General features: G+C 37.4%; 1 protein-coding gene and 1 long non-coding RNA gene across 7 annotated transcripts in view; one reads left to right on the top strand and one right to left on the bottom strand.

Moving 5' to 3' along the window:
* The window catches only part of LOC125668196 (uncharacterized), a 26,341-nt gene extending 7,811 nt beyond the window's left edge, over nt 1–18,530 (bottom strand). For 2 of the 6 annotated variants that reach the window (XM_056163285.1, XM_056163288.1), the window contains exons 1-4: nt 9,556–9,973; nt 9,181–9,348; nt 2,476–2,627; nt 1–733 (exon numbers count right to left, since the gene is read on the bottom strand). The exon at nt 1–733 is cut by the window's left edge and continues 277 nt beyond it. In XM_056163285.1, coding sequence (XP_056019260.1) covers nt 1–733; nt 2,476–2,627; nt 9,181–9,279 — 984 coding nt within the window. In that variant the 5' untranslated portion in view covers nt 9,280–9,348; nt 9,556–9,973. Of the gene's footprint in view, nt 734–2,475; nt 2,628–2,795; nt 2,853–9,180; nt 9,349–9,555; nt 9,974–17,774; nt 17,842–18,298 lie in introns of those variants that run through there. The other 4 variants (XM_048902027.2, XM_048902028.2, XM_056163286.1 and 1 more) reach the window with 4 other exon arrangements.
* LOC125668199 (uncharacterized) overlaps nt 3,879–18,770 on the top strand; it is a 29,332-nt gene continuing 14,440 nt past the window's right edge. Inside the window, exon 1 of the long non-coding RNA XR_007367502.2 lies at nt 3,879–7,107. This is a non-coding gene — a long non-coding RNA (uncharacterized LOC125668199). The remainder of the gene's footprint in view (nt 7,108–18,770) is intronic.

Raw genomic sequence — 18,770 nt, 5'->3', positions numbered from 1 at the left:
ATAATTGACCAACTCCTTAACAGCGTCAAAAGTCGGTCTCGGTACGGGAAACATCATTGGTTCATTTTGAACATTTCGAGCGCTATGGATGGGTGCAGATGGAGGCGGGCCTTCAGCTACATCAGCTTCGTACGGCTGGTACTCTTCTTGCTGCGGAATTGGTTCTGGCTCTAGGTACACGACTGGTTCAGGTACAAATTGAACATGTGGTTCATGCTCAGACATGCGAGGCTGAAACTTTGAAACCCGGAACATGGGTATATTCGCGTCGTTTTCTTGCAGCGGTTGCGGTTCCGATGCTGGCGACTGAACCGGATATACCTTTCCAGTTGGAGGATGGCTCAGTACATCCTTCACGTTTCTTACCCGGAAGTGAGGAACTGGACTAGACGCCGACTTTGGCTGAAAATCAGTTGGTAATGGTGACAGGTTTTCCTTCAGGGATCTGTACGGATCCTGGATGTCAACATACACCTGTTGTGGCATCTGTTGTGACTGGGCTTGGTTAACCGTCTGGTAGGGCTGGGAGCTCACAAATTCCTGTTTGATGTATGTATTGGACTTGAGTCCGCCTGGCTCGTTCTCCCGATATTGGTGAGTAATTATCTTTCGAGTTTTGTCACCCTCGGGGATGACGTAATTCGAGGACGCTGACGATACTACGTTTGTGTCGGACGGTTGTAGTAGATTCGTAGGCCGTTGTGGGTCTTTTACAGTCTTCTTTCCGTAAGGTCTGGAAAAAAAACCCAACAAATTGATGTACTTTAAAACAGGGCTGCAATACTTGAACAAAAGGCTTGTGTTTCTGCCAGAAATTAAGGTTGAAATAAATTGTGTTTTAAAACAGAATTTTTGAATCTTGAAACATACATACATCTTATTGCTAGGGCTGTAATGATAAATAATTTTGTATTCCTTATAGGAGTTAGGAGATTAATCACTTTTCGTTATCTCCACTTTTCATAATGAATATGAAATACTCGTATTTGTAGCTTTAACCTCAGAATTAAGAGTCATCTCCGTAGCTGACCTGGACCTCAACAGGCGGCATAATCTGATCTACATAATAACGTTTGGGTTTCATACTTTAATCCAATGATTTAAATTCAACAACTCGTAATACCACGATTCATTAATATAAGTATGGCAACAAAATATCGATGCTCGCAAGCTTGAATGTTGATTTTTGTTTCAGTAACTCGGTTCCACTTCACCAGTGATGCCCATTTTAAGGTATTAACAACAATATTTTAACTCTTTTGTTGCTGAGGGGAACATATAAATGAATGAATTAGACTCTATAACAATAATCTATTCTTTTTTAAGAGCAATAAAAACTGTTTTACACAATCCATACAGCATTTTTTTTTTTAAATGTCTCTTGACAAATTTTTTTATGAAAATTTGTCATATTTAGGTAAACGCTCAAATAAATATAATTGTGCATGCTCAAGCTGACCCCCCCCCCCTCATGTGTAAGATCACGCGCTACTCTGATAGTTTTCACAATCTACATCAAACTACAGTTTTCTCATAGCTGCAGGCTAATCTTGATAACCGTACACTTGTGCATGCGCAAACTGACTTTTCCCCATATAACCCTTGGGTCCATGCAAAATGAATATCACATACTCGTAGCACAGATGGCGTATAAGGATACGTGTAATCAGAAAATCTAATCATTAGTACTGGGTAGTCCTTGTTAACTGATCCCCTTCAATATACACAGTAAGCTATACATGTACACCTGTAAGCTATACGTGTACACCTGTATATATACATGTAAGCTATACATGTACACCTGTATATATACCTGTAAGCTATACATGTACACCTGTATATATACCTGTAAGCTATACATGTACACCTGTATATATACCTGTAAGCTACACATGTACACCTGTATATATACCTGTAAACTATACATGTACACCTGTATATATACCTGTAAGCTATACATGTACACCTGTATATATACCTGTAAGCTACACATGTACACCTGTATATATACCTGTAAGCTACACATGTACACCTGTATATATACCTGTAAGCTACACATGTACACCTGTATATATACCTGTATGCAAATGATGCGTAAGTGTCCTTCAAGCCATTCTATTTCATAAATATTCACATTCACTAAATTTTGTCATCGAAAATTATTCACATGAATGGAAAGGTTGTTCGTTTGATGGGAATATGTTAGCTGCATGATCAGCTTCACTGATTGCCCCATGATTCCATTATTCAGCAGGCAGAAATTAACTTTGCCAATTAACATGAGAACGATTATTTATAGTTTTGAGATGGAAAACGATGAAAATTGTAAATCAGGACAAGCGACATGTTAAATCCATTTGATTTGAGTTTGCGCAAAGAGAGGCAGATGAACAATTTGAGGACAAGTGGAATTCAGTATGAGGAAAACTATATGATGAACGGAACCCGCATGAATTAAAACTTTAAACCAAATACCTTTGGAGTTCAATTTGGAGTTTTTCTCCAGCATTGTCCACCAGTTGCATGACTGCTTCGTGGGTCTTCCCCTTGACAGGGACACCATTCAGACGGAGTAAGACATCCCCTTCCTGTAGTCCTCCATCGTGTGCTTTACTCTTCTTTCGTATCTGAAACGGAAAAGGAAAATTATTTGAGAGATTCCACATTCGCTGAACGGAAATTCACTAGTCACCAGTCAGAAGATGAAAGCGTCGCAAAATGGGTTTTCAGTTTCCAGGTGAAGTCGGAAGCAGTGAAAATTTCGACCTATCTGGCGATATCAGAAAACGTTTTACCTGCATGTACGTAACATGTATATAGATAGATGACTCTTAAGTAAAGCAGTGACGTTCGGAGTGATGAATTAATGCACGTTATAAGATGCAGTGAGAAACTGCTTGTAATATCAAAGGTCATATAACCTTATATACATCATTCAAGAGAAGTCTGTTCCGTTCAAAGTGGAATTGTATTGATTAAGACAGTATTTATGGTGGCATATTTCTGTCATCCACTCGTCTGATAATCATGTTGACTTTTAAGGAAATAATCTTGATAACTAGACTTGTCAGATCCTTTTTCGACTTGTCAGCTAAACAAGGTTTTACAAGTTTTCACAAATTTACATTAAATAGCAAAATTTGTGCCATTCACTATTATAATAATTTTCTGATAAGATGACATAATGATGCTACAAGTCGGGAGGATTATCTAACAGGTCTCTAAATAACACGTATATCCACCTGGTGTTGTGTTGTAATACTGCATGTTGAATTCTCAGATCAGTATGTTGACTAGTCAGATCATTATGTTAACTTCATTATGTAAACTTGTCAGATCATTATGTTGACTTGTCAGATCATTATGTTAACTTCATTATGTAAACTTGTCAGATCATTATGTTGACTTGTCAGATCATTATGTTAACTTGTCAGAAAGGTATGTTAACTTGTCAGAAAGGTATGTTGACGTGTCAGAAAGGTATGCTAACTTGTCAGAAAGGTATGTTGACTTGTCAGATCATTATGTTGACTTGTCAGATCATTAAGTTAACTTGTCAGATCATTATGTTGACTTGTCAGATCATTATGTTAACTTCATTATGTTAACTTGTCAGATCATTATGTTGACATGTCAGATCATTATGTTGACTTGTCAGATCATTATGTTGACTTGTCAGATCATTAAGTTAACTTGTCAGATCATTATGTTGACTTGTCGGATCATTATGTTGACTTGTCAGATCATTACATTAACTTGTCAGATCATTATGTTGACTTGTCAGATCATTATGTTGACTTGTCAGATCATTAAGTTGACTTATCAGATCATTATGTTGACTTGTCAGATCATTATGTTAACTTGTCAGAAAGGTATGTTAACTTGTCAGAAAGGTATGTTGACGTGTCAGAAAGGTATGCTAACTTGTCAGAAAGGTATGTTGACTTGTCAGAAAGGTATGTTGACTAGTCAGATCAGTATGCTAACTTGTCAGATCATTATGTTGACTTGTCAGATCATTATGTTGACATGTCAGATCATTATGTTGACTTGTCAGATCATTATGTTAATTTGTCAGAAAGGTATGTTAACTTGTCAGAAAGGTATGTTGACTTGTCAGAAAGGTTTGTTAACTTGTCAGAAAGGTATGTCGACTTGTGTTTTGCAGTTAGTGGCTTACATGTAAGAATGAAAAAGTGAAGATGACGAACAGTGATCAAGCTCATAACTCCTGTAAAGAATACAAAACCGAGAGTATGGCAAACACGAACCTCTGGACACATCAGAAGCGGGGTCAGGTGCGTAGGAGGAATAAACATCCCCTGTCGACCTGGTACACCCGCCGTGAACCCTATGTCTTGATCAGATACGCGGACAAATCTGTAGTCAAGATGGGTATATACAAAACGGCTTAACAGTTGATATGAAACACACCAGACAGCATACGACCTAATGAAAAGTTATAGTTGCAAATGTATACAAATACTAGTATTACATTGATATATAACATAATATTATAACGACCATAGTATTTGCATAATGCTGACTTTGGCAAGATACCGAGGTCCTGTTTTCAGGATTATCATCTGGCCATAAAAATCTGACAAGTCGACTTATGATAAAGATCTGTGGAAATAAAGATCTGATATAATTATCTGAAAAGTGGATGGCATAATTATCTGACAAGAGGATAGCACAAATATGCTACCATACACAAACTACCACCCATTTCTGATAATTCAGTATGGTTTCTGACAATTCGACATTATTATCTGGCAGGTCGTCACAACATCTGGGGAATGGACATCATTATCTTGCGTGCAATTATTGACATTTTTAGGTCAATACGATGCTTTAGCCAACTGAGAAATACAATATTCCACGAACCCGGAGGGTGAGGTACATATTGTACTTTGAGGGTAGTTAGAGATTGTAAAGACTAATAAAATGCAAATATTTTTTTTTTTATCATACTACTGAATAATCTAACACTTCGAAACAAGCTACTAAAGCTTACAAGACGATACCTGATCGGCCATCTTTGTTTACAGCTAGAGTACAAGATTTATCGAAAGTTATAAGAGAGGCGAGTATTCATTGGACAACCAAATATAATAACAAATCGAATTAATTTGGTAATCCCAAGTTCATTTGAAAAAATCAAATGATGTTATATTCACTTCACGTGGAGATGAATGCAACGTTCTATTTTTTTTTCTAGTTTGTTGAATCTTAACCAGAAAACTCAGAATTATTCAATCAAATAATAAAAAAAGTCACATATCTTGACATAATTATCTGAAAAGTCGACATTATATTCTGACAAAATCATGTTAACCTGTCAAACTTGTCAGAAAAAAATGTCGACTTACCAAATAATCATGTTGACTTGTGGATGACAGAAAAAATACAAACAGAAATTCAATTTATGTTGATTATGTTTATAACCAGTGTCATCCTTTACGATAAATATAGTATGATGTACTGGGCCTACAGGGGGCACCGTTCACTCCTCTCATCCCCTCTCGAACACTTCTCTTCATATGCATTCCCTCCCTTTTCTCTCTCTTTATCCTTTTACCTTACCAGCCCCACATATACCAGCATGTATTAGCTATGGCGAAACGTTAAGCAGTTATAAAAAAAAATTGATAGACTTAAAACGACTTTTTACTTAAACAATACAATACAATTGATTTTGACAATAATTGGCTATTCTTCAGTAAATGAAATCGAGAATTCAGATAGTAATTCGTGTTAATTATGAAACAAATAATATCGAACAATAAGATTTATAATTAGTGTTACGAAACAATGAAAAATGATCAGCTTCTACTCATTGCAAATTAATTTGCATGTTTGTTTTTTGTGCAAGCGACTTGTACTGCGATCTTTTTCAAGATCAAAATGAAAAGTAGTCTTTGGGTAATTCTTCTGAAAATCTAATTCTCAAATTTCTGAAAGCTCTTCAGAGATTTGATAAGAATCGGTTAGCAGGTAAACATGGCTGAGCATCGACTTCTGCTCCTGGAGGGTGTCCAAAACTGGTTCTAAAAACAGATATCTGACTTGAGTACGATCATATAATATTTCTCTCAGAAATGTGAATACATTTAATGTAAGTTAACGGTATGGAATATTTGGACCTCAATAACACACGTAGTATTTATTGTCCCTATGACGTCATACGTCATGGGAAGATAGATTAACCTATAATGTATAAAATTCATTACAGCTCTCTGAACGAATCGCACAAGATGATGCGTATTAAATTTATCGGGTAAAATGGTTTTGAGTCCTGTGACAGACTCTTTTACTCGTATTGAGACGACACGTGAAGTGCGAAGTTGACCTATGCATGATGCCCAGGGGCGTAACAGTGCGGCTTCTTTATCGTGCCAACACCCGCCGTGACACGGAAATTCGGTCATAAAAGACCCTTAACTTTAACTTCCAATGCCTGGCGCTTGGCAGGAATAGGCCAACAGAGATCAAGTCCGGTACCTCCACTGCAACCTCCTAAACTCAGTCGTAACCGAAGCCCAGAATGATATTTTTATCTAAACTACAAGTGAAAATATGCAAATTGATGATGTATCAAATTTATTTTCATATAGTCTCGTAGCAATACGAGAAATCTTGTACAGTTTGATTAGTAACCCTACTAATGAAACATGTATATACTAACTTTAAGGACCTGCAAGTTTCGAACCATGAAAGTTGTTTTTGGTTCCCTTCATAATCACCGACCTTCACCATATGTTTTTATACGTATTATGAAGTCATTTAACCTAGTAATTGGCATGGCACATGTGTTTCTTGCATAAAACTGCCAAACGGTAGATGACTTTTCATCGCGTTATTTGTGTATTTGTGTGCATCAGGTCAGTCATTGCTAGCACAAAACAGTTTGTCATTGAGCGGAACTTTTTTGGGTTGTTACCTAACAGCGCGTGTGATTCTCTGAACACATGTGTTATGCAGAAATGCAAAGAAGCTCTGCATCCGTAATTTCCACGCTCATATGTCATTTGATTCAACATTTTGCGGATATTGTTAATGGCATTGAAGATGTTTCACAACCCCCACATCCCTGACAAAACCCAGGTATATAGAATCTTTTATACATTGTTCTAAATTGGTAGAATTAGCTAAGGAGCTAGCATGTTCGAACTCGGGCGATTAAATATGTGTTATGGAGGTCTGGATTTCTCTCGAACTTTGTTTATGAAAATGGAATTTGTCAGATCTGCCAACTTTTTAGCAGAACCCTCCCACGAGTTGTAGGGAGTTTTGTTCCAATTTGAGGCAACTTACAACACGTGTTGTTGTCAAATATACTGCCCCACCCGATTCTTTTATCAAAGGAAACATGCACAAAAAATCACGATATGTCGACTTCATATAACTCGTTTCTCTTCGTGTAACCTTTCCAACTGCAATCTTCAAACGATAAGGAAAAGAAATTGGCAGTCATGAAATAGAAACATTTTCTTCGATATGTAAACAACTTGGATATAAAACAAAGTCTTGCTTTCTCTTCGTCTGTGATTTTGCAAACTGGAAAAAGGCGAACTTTATCGCATTATGGAAATTTGTTTTCCATGTTTGCAATCTTTGACTAGCAAATTAAAACAGGGTGTTCTTTCCTGTCAGCAGTTCGCGATATCTGTTATACACATAGTCCAAACAAATATTTAGTAATAGTCAGTAAAAATGACGAAAACCAGATTTTGCTACTTTCCGTATAATAGTCATAAAGTCATACAAAATATTAAAATTCTACAATGATAATAATAATACAACAATAAATGAAGCAATCATATAACCAGAGCTTCTATATACTTTTTTTTAAGTGTTCGGGCAGCTGCAGAACTGTAGCTCTATGAGCAAATTAATTGTGATAGACCAGAGAGCAACAGGTCCACCTTAAAAAAAAAACCTTTGATTTACTGTGCAACTTTTTCTGCACACAATTCAGGTGTTATATATCCGTATTTTTACATTTTAATATTTTTACATCGCATCCTCGATATCTATTTACCATTGCGCTTGTGTCAAGATATACATGTGCATTCGTTTGTGCTGGAAACACACAGCTTCCGCACAGTTCGTCTGTTTACGTAGTCACGTTAGATTGCCTGTCCATTTCACCCCCTTTGTATATTGTATTCATTTATGTTTCCAATACTATAGTTTTCGGTATTTGTGCTATCTTAAAACGAAATATATTTGATTAAAAATGAGAAAAATAAAGCTCCTCTAGACGTAAAAATAAATTCTTGAGTGTTGAAAAGTAATTCTGGTATCTTAAGAGAATCTCCAATTCAATACAATAACTGAACCTCTTCAAACAATAATGTTTTGACCAAGCTAGATTTATTTTTATTCAAAATAGTTAACCGAAAAAGTATTTGTGGGAAAGTAGATAAAGTAAGTATGGACAGTTACTCCATATCAACAAACTAAAGGAACTCTTCAATATCAGGAGATAAATAATTACGTTATGAGACTTCATTTGAACGAAAATTTTAGTGACTGTGTTTATTATTTTGGGATTTTCATACCTAGAAGCAACGAAGCATTAATAGCGATAGAGAGTTAGTTCAACAGTCAAATCACTCATTTGAAGCGCATGGCCGTGTCACCAAAGTTGAATGTGAATTATGAAGGACTGCTCCTAGATTCGGCGAAGGCGCCAGTCCAAATATCCAGCGGAGCCGAATCTCAGCCGATGTCAGGGGGATTAGCAGCACTCTGATCTACCCACATTTTATTCCAGAGAGCTGCAGTTCTGCAGCTAGTGTGAGGACATAACATGGGTACATGATGATTTCTTCAAAGATACATTTATGTCGCCACTTTTTAAAAAAAACATAACTAATGTGAAAGATACATGTAGTTACAAAATGATCAAAATCTGACTACAACGAACTGGCTGTTTTCGTTACATTAGTTCCTTAAATATGACACATGACATCGCAATTGTATTCGAATTCCATGCAAATGATCGACATCAGCTCTTGTCTCAGCAGCGAGAGGTACACTTGAGGAAGGAATTATGGGTTTGACTATATCATACACCGATGAAACACAAGCGCGTGTATTGTTTTCAGCAAATTATGCTAAACCCGCATATTTACAACGTGTTACAAAATTATTTTGCATGCATGCTGTTACCTTGGCAACTTCAATAGGAAAACTTTCTCCTCCAAACAGACGAAATCCCCAAGGCGCCCCTCCCTTCAGGGTGACATTAATAATATCGCCACTGCCCATGACCGGCTCCTTGATCAGAAAGAGTCAAAGGTTCAAAAATCACTTCCTCATCATAAGTTCAACAGGAATCTGAAAAATAATACATACGAATAAAACTGAGAACAAATCCATATGCTAGATCTGCTCCTGACGTACGCACAGAGCTTATAGACGTCTACAGAAAATCTAGGGGGCAAATAGAATAAAATTTTATCTTCTTCTCACTCCCGATATTTCATAGATATATAGGAATTATTTCCAGCAACGATCGGAACAGTACCGAGAAGCTATCATTACCTTGCGTAGCTTTTCATCGTGCAGCTCGAGCGGTTTCAGCAAAGTTTTTGTTTTTTATATTTGTTTACATCACAGGGGATGGAAAGATAATAAAAAAAATCGACTTGAAACATTGATCTTTTGAGTTGATAAGTCTCAACACTTATCTTGTTTACCAGAGGAAAAACAAATCAGCGAATAAATTGCATAATTCACTTCAAGGGCTTTCAAATGCAGTTGATTCAGTTACGAAAGTCAGCGACACTCTGCAAGTTCATACTGTGATGTATATTGATGTCGTAAAGTTTATCACCTGGGCGTTTTCTCGTTATGGGTTTAATTTCAATCCTATATGATTCAATTTAATGAATTACTTTAAAATACAAAATCGTTTTCTATTCCTAGTTAGAAATCATTAGAGAGACGTGACCACACGGTGGGTTCTTATAACGGGGGTTTCCAGTATCAGACTGCTTTTAAAGTATCGAGTGGTGTAAAACTGTTCTACGTCAAGTTTGAAATTGGTAAAAAAAAATTAAATACATGTACAGTGTTATATACACATTATTCATTACACACTATTCAACTGACATGCTTCAGTTGTTGAAATGATAGATCAACGGGAACCTGTTCCAACATCTTATTTCTATCAATTCAAGTACCTTCCACAAAGAGAGTTTTGATATGAGGTTGGTTAGTGAGGTTCTTCGAAATTCGGAGAAAACAGAGTGACTGGAGAGTCCGGTATAGACATGTGGCATCTAATGGCGGTGTCTGGAGTTTTATGACGAGCTGTTATAATGGTGCACGGTTATTTTATGTGATAAACTCTTGAGATAAAGCTCCAAAAATCCTCTGTGATAATTCAAGAAAAGTGCTTGAAAATTGTTTCTATATTGTTGCAATATTACTGGAAGAGGGTGTTTTGTCTCTGGGAAATTGGAATGATCTTGCACTCGTTCACTTGGAAATGCTCGGTTCAGATATATTTATGATTTCAAACATAAAGAGATTTGCAATAATAATACCAACACATTCCTCATGCAGTTTATGCCACACGGTGCTTACTGTAAACAATTCAAAAGTAAAATGTCCCCGTGGGGATCCGGGTTAGGTCCTCAGTACCCCTTACTTGTTGTAAGAGGGGACTAAATGGGCGGTCCTTCGGATGAGACCGAAAAAATCGAGGTCCCATGTCACAGCAGGTGTGGCACGATAAAGATCCCTCCCTGCTCAAAGGCCGTAAGCGCCGAGCATAGGCCTAAATGCAGCCCTTCACCGGCAGTGCCTAGGAGGAGTAAGCATCCCCTGTCGACCGGTCATACCCACCGTGAGCCCTACATCTTGATCTGGTAAACGGAGTAATCCGTAGTCAAATATCAGTGTACGAAACATGCCAAAAAGCTTTTTACCAAATGATAGGTTGTATTTGTAAATTACATTGTATATCGTTATAACGACGATAAAATATTCGAAATGCCGACTTTAAACATCAACGTATTTGTCAGTAGCCTGTCACGATTTAAAAACTGACCATACGCAGAACTAGCTCTTGCGAACATCAAATCAGCTGAGAGGCATAAATACCATATATAGGTAATAATGGAATATTGCTATTTGAATATATATGTAAAGTTGACGTTGGAGAAGCTGAAGTAATCTCTTTTGTCATAAGGCTGAGTTGACAGTTTGCCGTTAACATCTATATTCAATAAAATATCTAATTAGGAAGCAGAAGTGGAAAACTGTGTTGTTTCTTATTTCGAGTTGACTGGGACATATTGAATTGACATAAATGTTTTTTTTAAAGATCTATGGCCTTCACTGCAAATTGATAATTGTCTTATCTTGGGAAGTATCAATTAGTTGGTGAATATTATCGACACATATGATTTATTATCCCTGGGGTACGCTATATGCCTAGAACATATTTCTTAATTACGTCACTGAGATGTGCATTAACATTCCCGTCACATGGTGTTGTAAAACAGGTGGCAATATCACGAAAATGAGTACAGTAATGTAATATTTCACTGTCGATCGTGGGCGTCCGAAATATTTCAAATCTTGTTAGGATATGCAATAATTGCTTATAAGCACAACACAGAAAGGCACTATGTCAATTTGCCAAAACATCTTGAATGTAAAAATTACTTAATTCTACAAAGTTTTGAATCCTCAAGATATTTCCCCGGCCTCTGAAATAAAAAAGAAGAAATCTTACCACAGAATACGATCTCCTACTAAAGTACGAGAGAGCTTAACAGATAGAAATCGTAAAACAGAACCGTTCCTTTGCATGCGTTTTAAAATCAATCCAACACAACAGATTACAAGTGATTAAAATCATTCGAAAGAAATACTGAAAAGAAAACTATTTAAGCTGGTCAACAAATCGTGGATTTAGAAAGCAGATATTATTTTTTACGATATTCATATTTGACTTCAAAGAAGATTATGGAGTCTCTCAGAAGAAGGCAGAAAGCGTTTAATTTATTAATGTGATTATTATTTGTATCTAAGAGGGTTGGGGAGGAAAATGGGTAAGGATTTCGCAATGGCGGGGTTGAAATGAAGAGGAGGAGGAGGAGGCGAAAATTACAATTATTACAACGAAAATGGAAGTGAAGAAGACCAGTTTATCAATCATACGAAGTCTTTCTAATGGCAACTCGCAGTTTGCATCAGTGTTGTCCTTCCCATTTCTTTTCGTTTATATTAATAGTCACACAGTCTCTCTTGTGTGTCGATCACTTTCAATTAAACAATAAAATGCCTTTTTTGTTGCTTTATCGGGTGATGAAGTCAGGTAGTATTGCAGAAAAGATTCATAACCCGCCTAGGTAGCTAGCATTACAGAAAAAGTTTTTATAACCAGCTTACGCGGGTTATGATTTTTTTCTGCAATACTAGCTACCTTCAACACCCGATAAAACAACAATGAAAGTATTCATTGTTTATATCTATATTTTTATGTATTTTTTAAAACTATAAACTATAGATTTAAGTACTGAAATATCATATGTTGACCCTTTCGTTACTTTAAATGGACCAGCCAATGCAACCTTTGACCTTGATGACGCTCCAAATTTGGTAATGATTACGCGGACAGATGGTACTAAAAAACCGGATCAAACTAGTTTGCAAAAAAACATGTATTCATTGTCGAAGATAAAAGCAATGTCAATTTTAAAAGAGATTCAGTGAATGTAAATATGTAAAGATGGTGTCTTTTTCAAGTGTTTTAAATCCATCATTCAAATTAAAGTGGTTTCTATAATCAACATTCACAGTGATGGTGTATTTTTCGTGTAACATTAACCGCCTCTAACAACATTAACCACCTCTCACAACATTAACCACCTCTAACAACATTAACCACCTCTCACAACATTAACCACCTCTAACAACATTAACCACCTCTCACAACATTAACCACCTCTAACAACATTAACCACCTCTCACAACATTAACCACCTCTAACAACATTAACCACCTCTCACAACATTAACCACCTCTAACAACATTAACCACCTCTCACAACATTAACCACCTCTAACAACATTAACCACCTCTCACAACATTAACCACCTCTAACAACATTAACCACCTCTCACAACATTAACCACCTCTAACAACATTAACCACCTCTAACAACATTAACCACCTCTAACAACATTAACCACCTCTAACAACATTAACCACTTTTCACAACATTAACCACCTCTCACAACATTAACCACATTTAACAACATTAACCACCTCTAACAACATTAACCACCTCTAACAACATTAACCATCTCTAACAACATTAACCACCTCTAACAACATTAACCACCTCTAACAACATTAACCACCCCTCACAACATTAACCACATTTAACAACATTAACCACCTCTAACAACATTAACCACCTCTAACAACATTAACCACTTCTCACAACATTAACCACCTCTCACAACATTAACCACCTCTCACAACATTAACCACCTCTCACAACATTAACCACCTCTAACAACATTAACCACCTCTAACAACATTAACCACCTCTCATAACGTTAACCACCTCTCACAACATTAACCACCTCTCACAACATTAACCAGCTCTCCCAACATTAACCACCTCTCCCAACATTAACCACCTCTAACAACATTAACCACCTCTTACAACATTAACCACCTCTGACAACACGGTTGACGTCTTTACCACCTGTGAAATAGGGAGGATGTCTTTCTCAAGTGTTGATTAACCACCAATCACAGCGAGATGTAGTCTTTCTAAGTGTTAATTAACAATCAATCACATCGAGATGGAATCTTTCTAAAATGTTAATTAAGAATCAATCACATCGAGATGGAATCTTTCTAAGTGTTAATTAACCATCTATCACATCGAGATGGAGTTTTTCTAAAGTCGTCATGTCTTATTACTAGTTATATAGTCATTCTATATGTCAATCCACGTCACACAGTCCTTCTCATATATTACCCACTAGTCACACTGTCCTTCTCATCTGTCAATCACTTGTCACACAGTCCATCTCATCTGTCAATCATTCGTCACATAGTCCTTCTCATATATTACCCACTAGTCACACTGTCCTTCTCATCTGTCAATCACTTGTCACACAGTCCATCTCATCTGTCAATCATTCGTCACACAGTCCTTCTCATATATTACCCACTTGTCACACAATCCTTCTCATATATTACCCACTCGTCACACAGTCCTTCTCATCTGTCAATCACTCGTCACACAGTCCTTCTCATCTGTCAATCACTCGTCACATACTCCTTCTCATATATTAACCACTTGTCACACAGTCCTTCTCATCTGTCAATCACTCGTCACATACTCCTTCTCATATATTAACCACTTGTCACACAGTCCTTCTCATATATTACCCACTTGTCACACAATCCTTCTCATATATTACCCACTTGTCACACAGTCCTTTTCATCTGTCAATCACTCGTCACACAGTCCTTCTCATATATTACCCACTTGTCACACAGTCCTTCTCATATATTACCCACTCGTCACACAGTCCTCATATATTACCCACTCGTCACACAGTCCTTCTCATATATTACCCACTCGTCACACAGTCCTTCTCATATATTACCCACTCGTCACACAGTCCTTCTCATATATTACCCACTCGTCACACAGTCCTTCTCATATATTAACCACTTGTCACACTGTCCTTCTCATCTGTCAATCACTCGTCACACAGTCCTTCTCATCTGTCAATCACTTGTCACACAGTCCTTCTCATATATTACCCACTCGTCACACAGTCCTTCTCATCTGTCAATCACTCGTCACACAGTCCTTCTCATCTGTCAATCACTTGTCACACAGTCCTTTTCATATATTACCCACTCGTCACACAGTGCTTCTCATCTGTCAATCACTCGTCACATAGTCCTTCTCATATATTAACCACTTGTCACACAGTCCTTCTCATATATTACCCACTCGTCACACAGTCCTTCTCATATATTACCCACTCGTCACACAGCCGTTCTTATATATTACCCACTCGTCACACAGTCCTTCTCATCTGTCAATCACTTGTCACACAGTCCTTCCCATTTGTCAATCACTCATCACACAGTCCTTCCCATCTGTCAATCCACGTCACATAGTCCTTCTCATCTGTCAATCACTCGTCGCACAGTCCTTCTCATATATTAACCACTTGTCACACAGTCCTTCTCATCTGTCAATCACTCATCACACAATCCTTCTTATATATTACCCACTTGTCACACAGTCCTTTTTATATATTACCCACTAGTCACACAGTCCTTCCCTTTTGTCAATCACTCATCACACAGTCCTTCTCATCTGTCAATCACTCGTCACATAGTCCTTTTCATATATTAACCACTTGTCACACAATCCTTCTCATATATTAACCACTTGTCACACAGTCCTTCTCATCTGTCAATCACTCATCACACAGTCCTTCTCATCTGTCAATCACTCGTCGCACAGTCCTTCTCATATATTAACCACTTGTCACACAGTCCTTCTCATCTGTCAATCACTCATCACACAGTCCTTCTTATATATTACCCACTTGTCACACAGTCCTTTTTATATATTACCCACTAGTCACACAGTCCTTCCCTTTTGTCAATCACTCATCACACAGTCCTTCTCATCTGTCAATCACTCGTCACATAGTCCTTTTCATATATTAACCACTTGTCACACAGTCCTTCTCATATATTACCCACTCGTCACACAGTCCTCATATATTACCCACTCGTCACACAGTCCTTCTCATATATTACCCACTCGTCACACAGTCCTTCTCATATATTACCCACTTGTCACACAGTCCTTTTCATATATTACCCACTCGTCACACAGTCCTTCCCTTTTGTCAATCACTCATCACACAGTCCTTCTCATCTGTCAATCACTCGTCACACAGTCCTTTTTATATATTACCCACTTGTCACACAGTCCTTTTTATATATTACCCACTTGTCACACAGTCCTTCTCATATATTAACCACTTGTCACACAGTCCTTCTCATCTGTCAATCACTCGTCACATAGTCCTTCCCGTCTGTCAATCACTCGTCACATAGTACTTCTCATCTGTCAATCACTTGTCACACAGTCCTTCCCATCTGTCAATCTCTCGTCACACAGTCCTTCCCATCTGTCAATCTCTCGTCACACAGTCCTTCCCATCTGTCAATCTCTCGTCACACAGTCCTTTTTATATATTACCCACTTGTCACACAGTCCTTTTTATATATTACCCACTTGTCACACAGTCCTTCTCATATATTAACCACTTGTCACACAGTCCTTCTCATCTGTCAATCACTCGTCACATAGTCCTTCCCGTCTGTCAATCACTCGTCACATAGTACTTCTCATCTGTCAATCACTTGTCACACAGTCCTTCCCATCTGTCAATCTCTCGTCACACAGTCCTTCCCATCTGTCAATCTCTCGTCACACAGTCCTTCCCATCTGTCAATCTCTCGTCACACAGTCCTTCCCATCTGTCAATCTCTCGTCACACAGTCCTTCCCATCTGTCAATCACTCGTCACACAGTCCTTCCCATCTGTCAATCTCTCGTCACACAGTCCTTCCCATCTGTCAATCTCTCGTCACACAGTCCTTCCCATCTGTCAATCACTCGTCACACAGTCCTCCCAATGTGTTAAGCACATGACATACAGTCCTCCCTATGGGATTTCCACTGGTTTTTTTTTTTTTTTACCACACTTTAAACAGAAAGGCATCTTTCTTATAAAAGGAAGATAAAGCACAATAATTAATTCCTGACAATATGAAAAGCCTTTATATGTTGAAAATTGAATTCAGGTTTCGTGAGAAGAGGAGGAAAAACCATCTATAAAGTTGTAACTTATTAAGCGAGTTTAAGTCTGGTGAACTGAATAAATCAGATTGCATGTATGATTTTTCACATCAGTAGAAATTACAGAAATTAATCCATATCTTGACACTGACAATCTGCAATATTTCACAGGCGATTTTTCATTTTAGATTGTCAGTGAATATCATAACAACTCTGATATCTGAGGTATTTGGCTGTCAGTTATCAGGATAAAACATGGAATATAGTCTTAAAAATCCATGAACTGATCGTGAACTGAAAAAACCCAAAACTAGAACATAACAAATAAGTTGTTTTTTTGTTTTGTTTTTTTACCAAGAATAACGCTTTTTGCAACCTCTTCCATTTAAACGCCATGCAATCTTTCAAATCCACTAAATGTCAGAAAAAATTAACAAACTACTTTTGATGCACCGAATCTAAACATGTAATTATGCAATACACAAACATATGAAATTCCAGCATGATGGTTTTCTTAAGTAATTAAAATTCAATTCCTACTAGAACTGACTTCCAAATCTCTCTCTATGAAGGATTTTTTTTTTCATTGTAAGCAGACCTGCTCAATATATTTTCCGTACAAGCAAATATGTTTTGGATTAGTAGTGAAAATGCGGTATCAATTATCGCACGCGCACACCGCACGCTACCACTTCCAACATAAGATCAACTGAAAGATGACGGGGAGAACTTAACCACTTGTACTCAGATAAAGTGATACAAGATTACAGGCATTGTTGCACAACGGATGAGCAGCTAGCCCGCGCGGATCCAATATTTTCTCTTCGGTGAAATCGTCGAACTTATGCTTATTTTTGTAAATTGGAGATTAATATTAGCTTACCTATATCTTCAAAACTTTTACAAAATCAACCTCCACATCTCTTTGGGAATTCGAGAAATAACAAATCACTCCAAGATGTCATACATAAAAAACACTCACCAATAAACAATAACATATCATACCTAATTAATGTTAGATAGTTATCACTGCGTGACAGCGTTACTAAATGTGTACAAAACTACATGTGAAGGGTTAAGCTTGGGGATGCATTGAACATGTGCAAGCAATTGTCATGTGGTTACTATTCATCTACACATTGCATACATATGCCCAGAATATGCCTCGGTCAGCACCAATAATTCACAATATACATGAACTATATGACACCTCATTAAAATATTTTCTACTATCTTAATAGAACACATTCGTTATATGACGATGTTAAATGCAATGGCAAGCACAATTTTCACCTATGGAAACCAATGCATCAATTGCTGATGTTAATTTCGTCGACATCTGCTCTGTCGGCTGCCAAATTGAAAGCAAAGAGACGAGCGAGACATGAATGTTGAAAACTCACTTACCACTTTGGGTAAATCTTGACAAACCAAGTCGCATTACACGGTAGCGGCGACCTTTAGATCCGTAACGTCACATGGGTGAACATGTTAAAGGGATGTATTCTCTCTGGCTTTGCACACGCGCGTCTGAGTTTCTCAGAGCAAGCAGTTCGCCAGGCGGGGATCAGATACGGTTCCCTCTTTATTTACATATTCCAAGAGAAAGGTTGGCATGGTATTTGATGGCTAGTCTTATAATGTGTCAGTACATGTGTTTCTGAGGTGTAAATTAGGGGTCAGAATATCACAAAATGTCGGAGAAATTACGTGCTGTTGCAGGGTGTTGGATGTTATGAATATTCATAATTGACAAAGATAGATGTCACATGTTGAAGTGAATACCATACTAATTTTCATAATGAATATCACTACAACTTCGTGACTTGAATATCGTTTCTGAACACAGATTTCTTGGGGGGGGGGGGGGGGGGCAACA

The sequence above is a fragment of the Ostrea edulis genome, chromosome 4, assembly GCF_947568905.1.
Source record: "Ostrea edulis chromosome 4, xbOstEdul1.1, whole genome shotgun sequence".
Classification (NCBI taxonomy): domain Eukaryota; kingdom Metazoa; phylum Mollusca; class Bivalvia; order Ostreida; family Ostreidae; genus Ostrea; species Ostrea edulis.
The sequence above is the reverse complement of the archived record's forward strand: the minus strand, read 5'-3'. Positions and strand labels throughout refer to the sequence as shown.